At 45.9% G+C, this 13,960-nt stretch overlaps 1 protein-coding gene across 2 annotated transcripts in view; it reads right to left on the reverse strand.

Moving 5' to 3' along the window:
* Window positions 1-1,768: 1,768 nt before the first annotated feature.
* The window catches only part of SPATA31F3 (SPATA31 subfamily F member 3), a 70,722-nt gene continuing 58,530 nt past the window's right edge, over window positions 1,769-13,960 (reverse strand). The window contains exons 1-6 of one of the 2 annotated variants that reach the window (XM_052645115.1): window positions 7,421-7,564; window positions 6,879-6,924; window positions 6,291-6,351; window positions 4,845-5,371; window positions 4,369-4,455; window positions 1,769-2,634 (exon numbers count right to left, since the gene is read on the reverse strand). In XM_052645115.1, coding sequence (XP_052501075.1) covers window positions 2,186-2,634; window positions 4,369-4,455; window positions 4,845-5,371; window positions 6,291-6,351; window positions 6,879-6,924; window positions 7,421-7,564 — 1,314 coding nt within the window. In that variant the 3' untranslated portion in view covers window positions 1,769-2,185. Of the gene's footprint in view, window positions 2,635-4,368; window positions 4,456-4,844; window positions 5,372-6,290; window positions 6,352-6,878; window positions 6,925-7,420; window positions 7,565-13,960 lie in introns of those variants that run through there. The other variant, XM_052645116.1, reaches the window with a different exon arrangement.

The following is a 13,960-nucleotide window of genomic DNA, read 5'->3' on the forward strand; positions in this document are numbered from 1 at the left end:
ACACCACCTTTCCATATTCACCTGGCCCTCAGTGGACCACCAGATCCTCAGGCCCAACAGAAACTTGCTGCAGTAACTTCCAGAATCTGCGCCTACTCTACTTCAGCTTTGGCTCTCCATACCACTCCTTCCACCCCCAGCCACGGTACCTTTCCAGCTCCTCACCTACCCTTTGGAGTCGTTGCCCAAACTCCACTACATGTGACAGCAACCTTTCTCCTCTTAATACACAGAGTCTCACCTCAACGCTTCCTTCTCTCTACTAACCACCAGCAAAGTGCCTGCTTTCTCCAAGATCGTCTCCTGGACTTGGACATTCACTGCCATCTCCTCACCTCTACAACCACCTCGTGGCTCCGGCAGTTTTCCCCACATCAGCAGTTTATCTCTCCTTGATTTCATCCTTTCTCTCAACATCCAACATGTTATGTCTCTCATTTTAAAAAATAAAGACACTCTCTGGGGTTTATCTATAGCCTTCTCCCCATTTGTCTGCACCTCCGTGGAACAAACCTCTTTGAAGGAACTGATTGCACTTGCTATCACCAATTACTCTTGTTTCATTCGCTCTTGAATCCACTCCAGTCATGCCTTCACCTCCATCGCAGGTGACTGTGTTTTTCTCAAGGCCATTAGTGTTGCTAAATCTGATGGGAACTCTGCATCCTCATCTTACTTGGCCAGTTCACAACTTTTATTGCAGCTGATCACTTTCTCCTTGTAATATGCCAGGACGCCACGCTCTTCCAGATTTCCTCCTTCCTCCCTGGCTTCTGCTTTTCAGTTTCCTCTGTGTACTTGTTCCTCCTCTTCTTCCCAGTTTCCTAACACTGGAATATCCCAGAGCCCAGTCTTTAGACCTCTCCTTCATGTATACTCATTCCTTTAGTGACCTCATCCGGTCCCATCGTTATACATCTCTCTCCATTTCTCTCTCTTTCTCCAGCCAGGGCCCTCCATGTGCACTGTGTGGACAATAGACGGCTGGGGGTATGGTTTCAGGAAGAAGCAGAAGATTATGAAACTACTGCTACTGGTAGCAGCAGAGGAGACAAGATGGAATTGTTTTTTGAATTTTGAAGGTAGAAACAACAGGATTTACTGATAGACCAAAAGCAGACTTTTTAGAAGCAAAAGTCACAGATGGCACCGATATTTTGGCCTGTAAAACTAGCTAGAGAAAGTTGCCATTAACTGATGTGGGAGCAGGTCTGGTATGTGTGATTGGGTGGTGGTGGTGGTATGAGGAATCAGTTCATTTCTGAAATAAATACTGGATATCCAAGTATATACAGTTCTGATTAGACAGTTTGGGCATGTGAGACTGTCTACCGCATAAGATAATGATCTCCATGGAGGCGAGGCCTGTGTTTAGGTGACTGCTGTGTCTGACATTGTTTCTGGCATGCAGTAAGTACTCAAATATTTTAATTGTTGAATGTAAGATGATTCTCAAAGTCATTTTTATTGTGACTTTTTGGGGACATTATCATCAACTGATTTTCATTCTAGGAGGCATTTATTCCATGCAACTGAAAGGCAATGAGGGTCAAAGAGGCAAGAGAGCTATAGCAAGCTCCCAGACAGGTTACCTCTAAAAAAAAAAAAAAAAAAAATCCAATCAATAACAACAAGGTGCAGAGAGGGGAGATTCTATAGTTTGCTTCTGACATCTGTCATATTAGCTATGTGCTTTTGATAAACACAAAGCACCTCCTCAAAGAAGAAGCACTGCAACACTCCTCTAAAAGTCTTCCCTCCAGATTATGGGAATATATAGTAGTTATCAACAAACTGTGCCAAAAATGCCCTGGATTCCCAGCTATCACTTCTTGTACTATCATCATGCACAGTTTGCTCCTCTGGGGCTCAAAGTCAGCAGGGAAGCCAGGACAGAAGTCAAGCATGGTCTTTACCTCCAGTGTACCTTAAATACGGGTCTTCCTTCTGTGCTCAGGTCCCTCTATCCACAGTCCAAGGTGGAGCTGGAAGAGTCAGGCGGAATGCTTACCTACCTGTGAAATGGGTTTAAGCTCCTATACATGGGTGTATACATACCACACACACATACCACACTGAAAACAAGGAGGCACGAACAGGTGGTTCTTGGCTTAGAGGTACAGAGTTTATTTGGAGAGAGTCCTGCCTCACCAGATTATTAATGGAAATGATGATGACAGCCTTTTCAGGAGGATGCAGAAGTCTGGGAACCTCTGAGCTCCTTCTTCCTAGACTGGGTACTCTCCTGGGGTAGACAAGTGCCTTTTGCTGAGGTGCAAATTGAGACATGGGATGGATTTTCTGGCTGAGTGGCACGAGTCAGCAGAGGACTGCCCTTGGAGCTGCCACTGGAGAGAGGCAGGAAACAGGACTGACCAGACTGCACGGACTGTCGCTGGAACTCACTGTCCAGGCACTGGAGTGCGTCAAAGAAGCCCTCCTCCTTCTCCAGCTTAGCTCCATTCATGGGGCGTTTGGTGGAAGGTGGACCCTTCTCAGCCTTTTTTGTCTTGGTTTTGGCTGCTTTCTCATCCTTACAGTGGAGAATGCATTCCTTATGCCCTTGACCTTTCGTGTCAGGGTTAATCCCGTGTGTAAAATGCTTCAGCTTATTTCCCAGGTCGGCTTCTACAGCTTCTGGAAGGATAGGGCTCTTGTGAGTATGAGCTGTCTTTACCAGACCCTGCAGCTCTTGCCCCTAGAAAGGGTGGCCCTATAAATTTTGGCCCTGCAGAGTTTGGATCTGAAAAATATGTGGGTCCTTTAAATGCAAACTGTGGAACAGCAAATTGGTCCTGCAAAGTCTGGCCCTTTAAGCCCTGAACACTTCCAGACATGGCATTCGCGGGAATGCTTCTTTGGGTGAGGTCATTCACCTTGCTCTAACAGGCTTACAGACCATTCTCATCTAGTCCTTTGGTCCCAAGGAATCTTGGAGGATGCTCTAGGAACTCAAGGTAAGGGAGATGCTGGTGAAGGTATGGACAGGGGCACTAAGCTGAGAGCTTGGAGATGGTGGCTCTACAGATCCAGACAGAACCTTGCTAGTCCCTACTCACTCAAGGCAACCATCCTGCCCAAACTAAAATTTTACCTGAGAAAGATCCTGGAGATACATTTGAGAAGTCAGGGGCTCTTGGGGGTTCAACTTAAAAGTGTCCCTCCTAGAACCCTGGCAGAGCAAATGGTCTCTGTGGATGGAGAGAGATGTGGCACTGCACCCCTTCTCTGTGGCTCTCTGCAGCTTTGAGTTTCCCTGTGTCCCTACTCTCCCTGCTGGTGCAGGGAGTTATCTAAACAAAGTGATTGGTAACAGCATCTGGGGAGGCTTACTGCTGCTGGTTCAGGCCGGACAGTATTCAGGGTATCACTTCCTGATCCGTGTAGGGACTGACTGCTGCCTCTGTGTCTAGAGGCTTATTTTCTGGGGTGCAGGGAACTGAGCTGCTTCCAGGGGCCCTGCAATTCTGTGGACCCAGTGATTGAGGTTCCAACCACTGCAGATGTTCCAACAGATGTGGGTAGGAACAATCCCCTAGCAGATTTTCTCACATCTTTAGTCAAGATGGCTCTACAACATCGCCATGGCCTGGATAAGCAACTATGGGCTGTCCCTGCTGGCCACAACAGATCAGAAGAGGTCACTATCCCCTCAGGTCTCCAGGTCTGCAGGCTAGGGGACTCTCATGCTGGTCAGTGAGCTACCCTGGGACAGAGGCTGCTGGTCATCAGGGGAAAGGAGCAACTGGAGGGACTGCTGGATCTTCTGGGGCAGACCCCAGCAATGGTAAATTAAATTGCCAAATAAACCACTTCTAAAGGTGGCACTCCAGCAGCTCGGGGCATGCTCCATAAAAATACTACCTTGGCTCGTGAGGATTTTTAAAGGGACGTCTCCAAACAGGTAGGCCCCTGGGTCTCAGGACATAGCCTTCAATACATCTCAGGACTTAGGCTGTAGGGTTTGCTACATCTACAGAGATCTCTGGGCAACAGCTAGCAAGCCCCATGGAAGCTGGAGCTGCCACTGAAGTGGAAGTGCCAATGCAAGGCTTCACACTTGACCACAGTCAAAAATGGGACATTGATAGAGGCTCACTGACAGAAAAATGAAGAAGCTCAAATTCAGGAGGGTGGGAAGAACGTGGCTCTAACTGTGGTAAAGGAAATTTCAGACAGTCTGGAGATTAATAAATCATTGGGGGAAAAAAAAGAGATCAGGCTCGCCTTTGGGGGCAAGATGTTTAGGAGTAGACCAGGGACTCAATGTGCAGAAAAGAGGAACCAAGGAAACACAGCTGTGTTCTGCTGTGGCCAGCACACTGAGGCCTCAGTGCATCCCCCAAGCAGTGGACAGAGACGACTTACTAACTGAAATGTGGAAGAGGGTAGAGCCAGGATCACAGGGTTTGGGATTTGTTTGCAGTGATATTTGCACAGGGTCCACAGTGGATCCTTCAAAAACAGAAAGTTTGGGTAGACTGGCTTACCTCCCATGAACCTCAGGTCAGGGGAGATAAAAGCCCATCTTTTCAACGGAGGCCTTAGAGGTAGCATTCATGATGAGAGAAATGGTAGTGTTTCCACCCAGGATTGGAAAATTTGGGGGTGGTATGACATAAGCTGCCACAGGAATCTTCCAAAACCCCGGGAACCCTCAGATATAGATAGAAATGCATGCATTACATACAAATACTTAAAGATATCTCAGCGACTGGGGGAGACGGGAACATTAGATGAAGGGAATCAAGGTAATAGGGTATTTTAGGTTTGTGAGCTTCATGTTCAGGGAAAGAAACGGAATCAGATTTTCAAGGGCTCCTGACCTTGTTTCTTCAGAATACCTTCAGATTTGCTCTTCTTCTTGACATGCTGGTTCACAGGAATCCTAGGCTTTTCAAGGCTCACAAAAGACACAGCTCCTGCGTCCAAGGGCAACTCTGACCCTCGACATTCCTGCCTCAGCTGCTGGTGACCAGCCCAGTATTGGCGGATGCTGATTGCACTGGCAGACTTGGTAGCTGGCTTAGTGGCTGACTTGGCAGCTGACTGGGTTACAGATTTCTGATTTGTTACTTGTGACACTGTGCGGGTTGCTGATGGAAGTGAAAGCTGTTTGAAGGGCAGGGACTCCTGATCAAAAGAGAGACTGCTGCTGCTGCTGCTGCTGCTAAGTCGCTTCAGTCTAGACATGGACAAAACCTCTAGGCAAGAGGAGCCCTGTGATGGCCCCGATGAGGTAGTGGTGGTCAGCGTAGTCTCACGTGATATCAACTGCTGAATCTCCAGAGCCACAGAATTGCAGATTTGACAGCAGGGGTCTGCACACAGGAGCCGCCGCACACTTCCTTCCTGAGGAAGCCAGCCATGGCTGGGAAGGGAAGCATGGCAATCGTTTGTTACTGACGCAGTAACATTAGCCTCTTTGCCAGTGTGTGGCCTGAGACAGACCTGTCAGCTCTTGCTTTCTACCCCCATGCTGTTATTGCCACTGCTTTTCTGCAGAAGCATTCAGCAGGTCAGGGCTAGCTAAACTGGACAAGTTCTCAGACAACTGGTGGGAACACAGGGCCTTGAGAAACTGGGAGGTGGGTGAGCTCTCTGCTGACCTGTGCTGAGAAGCTGAATTGGGAGAAGGGAACCAGGCAGGTGGGGGAGCCAACGGTTAGCTGATGGGGCAGCACCAGGGACGTCACCAGGTAGAACCTGGAGTCAGCCTCGCTTCGGGCCACGGAAGTCCTGTGGGAGCTCTGCATTCTGGGGATTAGGAGATGCACACAACATCTCTCAAGAGCCAATTTCTCATTCAGCAGAGCTCTTAAGGAGGGGATAGGGTGACAAGCTCCTGCATGAGGGTTGTCCCGGGAACTGGCCTCCCTGAAGACAGAACCAGAGGAGGTAATGTCAGCAGGGTCCAGGGGTCTGCCCTTGAAAGGGTGTGGCTGTAAAGAGAATATGAAAATGATGACTTGTTTATGCACTTAACTATCCATTCTCCTGACTGGGTAACTCCTCTCATGGTTGGGAGAAAACCCACAGAGTTACATTCTGTCACATCCTGACTTCCAGCACCTTTGTGAGCCTTGCCCAGAGCACAGCTGGAAGACCACTCTCCACTGAGACGTCTGACCCCACCCTCTCCTCCAGCAACTCTCACCCAGGGCTCCAGGCTCCCTGTGTCTGGCTCCCTCTCAGCCATTCTCCTTCTGCCCAACCCTGCCCCAGGCCAAACATAGAAATCACCACAGGCCACACTGGGAGGTGGGAGACTGCAAAGAGCAAGAGATCACCTTCGCATGAGCGAGAGCAGCTCCCACGGCTTGTCAGCTTCTTTCCGGGAATGTCTCCTAGCTGAGAAACCAGGAGACAGTGTTACACAGAACAGGAAGGAATTCAGGAACATCCTACAGGAAGTTGAAGGCGCTGAATGACAGAAGACTGCAGACAACCCCCCTCCCCAGTCAGCACTCTGAGACCACATCTGGGCACAACTTAACCAGGTATGATGTGCTCTCCTAGACCTACTCTCATTTATCTTCACAACCACACTATGAGTAAGACAGCATCATCAGATGCCCATTTTATGGATAGCAAGACTTGGAGATGAAATGACCTCTACAGGGTCATAAAACTAGTAAATACACTTGAGGATGTCTCCCCTACTTCCTCTTCACTCCCAGGGGGAAGGTGGAGAATTTTGGAACATTCCCACGTTCTCATTTCCCACCCAAAAAGTCTTCTGGGAGGATCTGTCAACTTGGGGAACTGGAGCAATGGTTACAGCATCCAGCGCCTGGCACCAGGGGTCACTGAGGGCCAGGGTCCATGCAAGTCTCACCCCCAGACGAGGGAAGTCAGAGCAGACACTGGGACTTTACCTCTTGGTGTTTTCTCTTTAGTCCTTTGTTTGACTTTCTGGTGACGCTTAAAGACAAAAGAGAGTGTGAAGCTGGGGCACCCTCTTCTTTTCATGTCTAAACGGAGACAAAACCTGCAAACATTTCCCAAACTTCTTCTGTTTCAATTCTGTACATTCTGCTACCTTTTTCCCTGCTCTACCTTTTTCATCCCGTCATTTCCTTTCTCTTCTTATTTCTGATTCATTTCAAAGCTCTTCACACTCCATACCTCCACCCCCATTCCCTGAACAAGTTCTGTGGGAAATCAGAATAAGACAAGAGAAAGGGGGAAATGCAATCAAGGACGGGTGGTCTAGTAGACAGAGGACTTTAGCCACCCAAGGTTCTAAAAGTCCACCAGCTGAAAGGATCACCCAGATCTGAAGCTGTACTGGGATCCAGTCAGGAAACTTCCTCCATTTAAAACAAAAAAGCAGGGGTAAGGGTAAGGAGAGACAGTGAAGGGATAAAACCTTGTCTGAGGCGTAATTGGTTCAGTCATGGTCATAGCGTTTCCCTACCCGGCAGCAGTTCCTCTTAGGTCCCAACCTTACATCTTGGTGGTTCTTTTTCACTTGCCAAATAATTAATGCAATAATAATGATGGAGCCATACGTGTAAAAGGGATATCCAACATCCCACAAAACAAAAGTAGGGCTCAACATAATCTAGACATTACTAGTCATCCCTCTTCCTAGGCTTCCTAGGCTTTAAGGGTCTTAGAGCCTAACACCTCCAAATTGTGGACCTATTGTCTCTGCCTCACAGAGCATAGAATCAAACCAGCAGACTGCATCACAAAGCCCTCCTGTTTCCTAAGTCAAGTATGGCATCACAGACCTTCACTTGTCTAGGAGAAGCTCATGTGACACAGTGTTAAGGTGAGGGTGTCTGGTTGACTACATGGGTTGCAGAGCCTGAGCCTAAAGATGCCAAGTCACAGGAAGCAATACTCCTTCATGCCCTCTCTATTCTCTCTATCCTGATGGCTCAGACTTCAGCTCTCAGATAACAGTCTGGCGTCTATCCCCAGATAACTGAGTCTTTATGTACACTGTGTGCCCTAAAAGAGAAATAGTGGATTGGTCAGATGAACTCCATGAACTATATATATCACTGTTCTGAGAACTAGGAAACATACAAGACGACAGTGTATACGTTATCCTATTAAGTCTGGGACAGTGAAGTTTGATGTCACAGGCAATAGGTGGGCAGTCATGAAAAGGACTGTGACTACTGTGGCAAGAAAAGGACATAGCTTCTGTTCTTTTAAATTACTTTCTGAGACTTAAAGGAGTCCTCCCAGTCTGTGTGATCAAGCTTTTGATGGATGAGAAGAAACTGTAAACAGCGCCTTCCAAGGAGGAACATCAATGAGGCTCACTTCTGGAGCTTGGTTTTCCAGAATGGCCCTTACAGATCTCAGTAGTATCCTGTGGAGTATCCACTCATGCAGGTGAGTTACTGGCAAGACTAAGGACCACAAACTTGGGCTCTTAGGTTGAATCCACCATGGCTGAAGTGGTTGGCTGAAATGTTTATGAAAATCTGAATCTGAACACCTTTAGGCAGGTCAAGCTTGTTTCTGTTCAATCTTAGTACCCACCATCCCCATGTCCACTGATTTGCATATTAATGTTAACCTCATGATCCCTGTCAACATTGTGATATGCCTCCAAGACTCCAGGATTTCTGAATTTCCTAAGAAGTTCTTGCCCTGATGAGAATGGTCCCATAGCCCCCAAATTCTCAGGCTCAAAATCTCTGAAGAGGCTATTTGGTCCTTCCTCCAGCATTCAATCTACCAGTGAACAGGTGTGCTGAGCCAACAATCTGTGTCATCCCTAAGCTGCCCAGTCTCAAAGGTACAAAGACATTTGAGTTATATTACCTGCCTGCTCTCAAGTCACTTAAAAATCTAGTTTCAAAGACAAAAACTAATTCACAATCAAAAATCCACCTTATTAAGAGTTGAGTCAGGACTTTCCTGGTGGTCCAGTGGTTGAGAATTTGCCTGCCAATGCAGGGACATGAGTTCAGTCCCTGGTCCAGGAAGATTCCATATGTCAGTGGGCAACTAAGCCCACGTACCACAACTACTGAGCCCACGTCTGGAGCCCAATACCTGCAACTACTGAGTGCTCTAGAGCCCATGCTCCACAACAAGAGAAGCCACCACAGTGAGAAGCCTGCACACCACAACTAGAGAACAGCCCCTGCTCATCACAGCTAGACAAAGACTGTGCCCAGCAACAAAGATCCAGCACAGCCAAAACTTTAAAAAAGGGTTGAACCAAGAACCAGCATTACTAGGAGCTGGGAAAGAAGGGTGTAAGGTGTTATTTAATGGGTACGAAATTTCTGTATGAGATGATGAAAACAGATAGTGGAGATGGCTGCACAGCACTGCGAATGTACTTAATGTCACTGATGTACACTTAAAAGTGCTTAAAAGAATACAGTTCATGATGTATATATTTTACCACAATTTTTAAAAAAGCTAAAAAAAAATCATTAGCATGAGGAATTTTTTTGCTATCTATACGGAAGAATATTCTGAAAATAATTTGGCAAAGAAACAGATTACTGAGTATTTTTCTTCAATGTCCTTTTTCACAGAAAAAAATAAAAACAAAATAGATCCTTAAATTTAAGATAATTTAAGAAGTGTCTCGCCCTGAAAATGGGATGAATTTGAGCCATTTCAACATTTTTCCTAAACTTGTAAATTCCGTAATACAGGAATGAGAAGACATTTCCAATTAAGGAGAACTGAATGACAGGTTGTGTATATGTGTTAGTCACTCAGTCGTGTCCGACTCTTTGCAGCCCCATGGACTGTAGCCTGCCAGGCTCCTCTGTCCATGGAATTCTCCAGGCAAGAATACTGGAATTGGTTGCCATTCCCTCCTCCAGGGGATCCTTCCCCCAGGGATCGAACGCAGGTCTCCTGCATTGCAGGTGGATTCTTTACCATCTGAGCCACCCAGGAAGCCCGAATGACAAGTTATCAATAATCAGTTAAAAAGCAGCTTGCATCGGCTTTTTAGCAGCAAGTCAAGATACCTAAAAAGCAACTTGAATTTTTTACAGTTGTCATTATTCCTCCCCAACCAAGCTCATGCGTCCTGCTCTGTGCTGCTGCAAGCGCTCTCAGTCTCCCGTTAACCTGACCCAGTGGAGCGCTGTGTGGTGCTCAGGGCCCTCCCCCACCCCGGGCTATGAACATGCGTAATTAACAAACTTCTGTCAGCCTTATAGGTGCAGCGTCAGGTGTCGCACTTTCAGACATCCCCAGGACCCAATGAATGGGACAAAGAGGAGGTGCACACGACACTCCACCTCCTCCCCAACCCACTCCTGCTTCCTGCAGCAGCTGCTGCAACTTCGCTCGGTCTCCCATTAGCCTCTTTGCCCCAGACAAAATCATCAAGTTTGGCAAACTTGGTACCAGCTCCAACCTGTAGACTATTTACCTTAAAGATAATCCACGGCCACCATCATCCCACTAGGCCATTAAAACCATCTGCTACAGAATCCTCTACTGCAACTTACCCAGGCCTTGCTCTTCCATCTCAGAGCTGAGGACGCAGAACTGAAGACCACCTTATACCTTTCTTCAGACCAGACCTTTAGTACAGGCTTATTTATTGATCTGGTACCTACTGACAGAGGGTGCTTGTGTGGATGGGACAGAGGGATCAGCATCTTCCTAAACAAGGGCATATTTGCGTAATGAACACACAGTCATTTTTGATGATGTGGACATGGATCGTCACATTTGCCCTTCCTGCCACATGGTTTACTGTAAATGGCAAACAAGGAAGATGAAGTACCTCAAAGGCCTCTGTGGACTCTACACAGAGTCCTGTGGGGAGGGCTACACAACTGCAAAGGATTCAGATTTTTCTGTTTCGAAAAAACTTGCCAAAGCAGGACCCTGCTCTCATAATAAGCCTATAGTGCCACAGTTATAACAGTAGAATTTCTTCAGGAAACTGTTTGGGATTACTGTTTCACATGCAACATGGGTCATATCATAGCCCAATAAAGAAAAATCCTCACAGGACACTAGTGTGATTTTGTCCCTCCACACAAGCCTTATGAAGGGGCTTTGCTGCTTCATTCTCAGAAAACACTAGTGAACATCTTTAGATGTCTCAGGTGATCGGGACAGACAGGCACAGCTGCTGCCATTCAGAAGCAACATTTTTAGACACTAGCATTTTTATTAATGCCCAAGTGTTGGACAGGGAGTTGGACAGGAAGCCTCAGAGAAGTATCAGCAAGACCACCAGCGCTCCACACCAGTCACTTCGCTATGCAGAAGTGTAGTAAGCAGACAGAGGCACCAGAGGGCAGCACTTGCCTACCCAACATGTCCCAAGGATTCTGTGACAGAAACTTTAACCGGCCATCTGTTTCACTGCCTCCCAATCCTGGCCTTACATCAGAATTACTGGGAGGCTTGTCAAAATATAGATTTCCTGGCCTCACCCCAGACTTAATGAATCAGAATCTCTATGAGCAGGGTCTTGCAACCTATGTATTCAATAAGGGTCAAAAATAATTCTCAAGCAACAGAACACTAGGCTTTGGGTGTGCATTTGGGAGCAACGGGTCTCCAGAGAGCAACAGTTCTTCCTCCTACCCCCGTTTCATTGATATACAACTGGCACATAACACTGTAGGAGTTAAGGCAAGGTCAGCAATACAATGGTTTGTTCCATGCAGGCACTGGGAAATGGTTACCACAATAAGTTTAGTTAATGTTCATCACCTCACTTAGACATTTGTTTCCTGAAATAAGAACTTTTAAGATCTACTCTTTTGGCAACTTTCAGACACATAATATCGTTAACTACAGTCACCACACTATACATACATCAGAACTTATTCTATACTGATCACTTATTCTATACTTATCACTATACTTCCTCCAGAACTTATTAATCTTATAACGAATTCTGTACCTCTTGATCATCTTCATCCATTTCCCCCACTCCCTCTCCCTGACCACCAATCTAGTCTCTGAACGAGTTTCGTCATTTATTTTTAGATTCCATACATAAGTAAGATCACATAGTATCTGTCTTTCTCTGTCTAGAGATATAGTTCACTCAGCATAATGCTGTTAAGGGCCATTGTATTGTTGCAAATGGCAGGATTTCCTTCTTTTATATGGCTGAGAAATATTCTGTGATATCATATTCTATATCCATTCACCTGCCAACAGATGCTTAAATTGTTCCAAGTCTTGGTTGTTAAAAATAATACTGCAATGGACATGGGTGTTCAGATATCGCTGAGAGATAGTGATTTTGTTTCTTTCAGATATATAACCAAAAGTGGGCTTGCTGGGTCAAATCTAAAGCAACTCTTATTTAAAAAAGTCCTCCTGTAATAGATGAGTTTGACCATCTCTGGCCATGACCTAACTTAGACAGTGGTCTATAAACAGAAGTTAAGAATTCAGCAACACAAGGAAGAAAGGAAAATCGATCCGGACAGAGAAAAATTACTATGTGCCAGGCCCTTTACACATCACCTCACTCAGTCCTTATCATCAACCCAGACCAAGGTATTATTACCCCAAATTATATATGAGGAAACTGAATCACCTATAAGTAAAGTAAAGTAACTGCAGATGGTGACTGCAGCCATGAAATTAAAAGACACTTGCTCCTTGGAAGAAAAGCTATGACCAATCTAGACAGCATAATAAAAAGCAGAGATGTCAATGTATGGCAAAACCAATACAGTATTGTAAAGCAAAATAAAGTAAGAATAAAAATTTTAAAAATAAATAAAAAATAAAAAGCAGAGACATTACTTTGCCAACAAAGGTCCATCTAGTCAAAACTATGGTTTTTCTAGTAGTCATGTATGGATGTGAGAATTGGACTCTAAAGAAAGCTGAGAGCCGAAGAATGGATGCTTTTAAACTGTGGTGTTGGAGAAGACACTTGAGAGTCCCTTGGACTGCAAGAATATCAAACCAGTTCATCCTAAAGGAAATCAGTCCTGAATATTTATTGGAAGGACTGATGCTGAAGCTGAAACTCCAATACTTTGGCCACCTGATGCACAGAACTGACTCATTTGAAAAGACCCTGATGCTGGGAAAGATTGAAGGCAAGAGAAGAAGGGGATGACAGAGGATGAGATGGTTGGATAGCATCACCGACTCAATGGACATGAGTTTGAGTAAACGCCAGGAGATGGCAATGGACAGAGAGGCCTGGTGTGCTGCAGTCCATGGGGTCACAGAGAGACGGACACGACTGGGCGACTGAACCGAAAGGAAAGTAACATTTGTCTGAGGTCATATAGCAACTTAGTGGTGGACACTTAGTTTCTAAACTCCGCTAAGCCTTGCAACCTTCAATCCAATCAGGTTGAGAGAATACAGACATACCATATGATTGTAAGATATTTGAAACTGCAGTCTACTCACATGTCCAGTCATTTTTGAAAAGGGCCACCATAAATAAAAGGAACCTAAAACAAGAGCCAAAGAGCAAGCCTGGGAACAAAGGTGTCAGTGTCATCCAGATCATACCTACTTCTCATCGGTTATGCCCCTCAGGCATCAGGCCGTCACAGCCCAGTGACATTAGCATCTGAGTGCCCCATTCACACTCCTGGTTTGATTACAGCCTCATCAAGTATCTTCTGACTAGAATGTAATTTTCAAAGCAAACAAACCTATACAAAGAGAATGACCTGACCAGCAGATGGGAGTATGCCAGGTCCTTTACGATTATATTTCCCAGTGAAAACTAGTACATCAGCATGATGATTCATGCCTTAGATTCATTTCAATTTAATTATAGTTGATAATTCAGTTTACATACAGTGGGTTTCCCGAAGAGACCAACTGGCTCAGAGAACCCTGTTAAGATGTAGCCTTTCTACTTTACAGCTGAGGAACACTTGGCTCCCAGATCTCCTTCCTTTACATTTCTCGTGGTTACTCTCCACCCTGCTGACCAACTGCAGAGGTAGGGAGGGCCATTCTAAACATCAGGCTCCTGCAATGACAACAATCCCCAGCCTTC

Source organism: Budorcas taxicolor, chromosome 8 (assembly GCF_023091745.1).
Source record: "Budorcas taxicolor isolate Tak-1 chromosome 8, Takin1.1, whole genome shotgun sequence".
Classification (NCBI taxonomy): Eukaryota; Metazoa; Chordata; class Mammalia; order Artiodactyla; family Bovidae; genus Budorcas; species Budorcas taxicolor.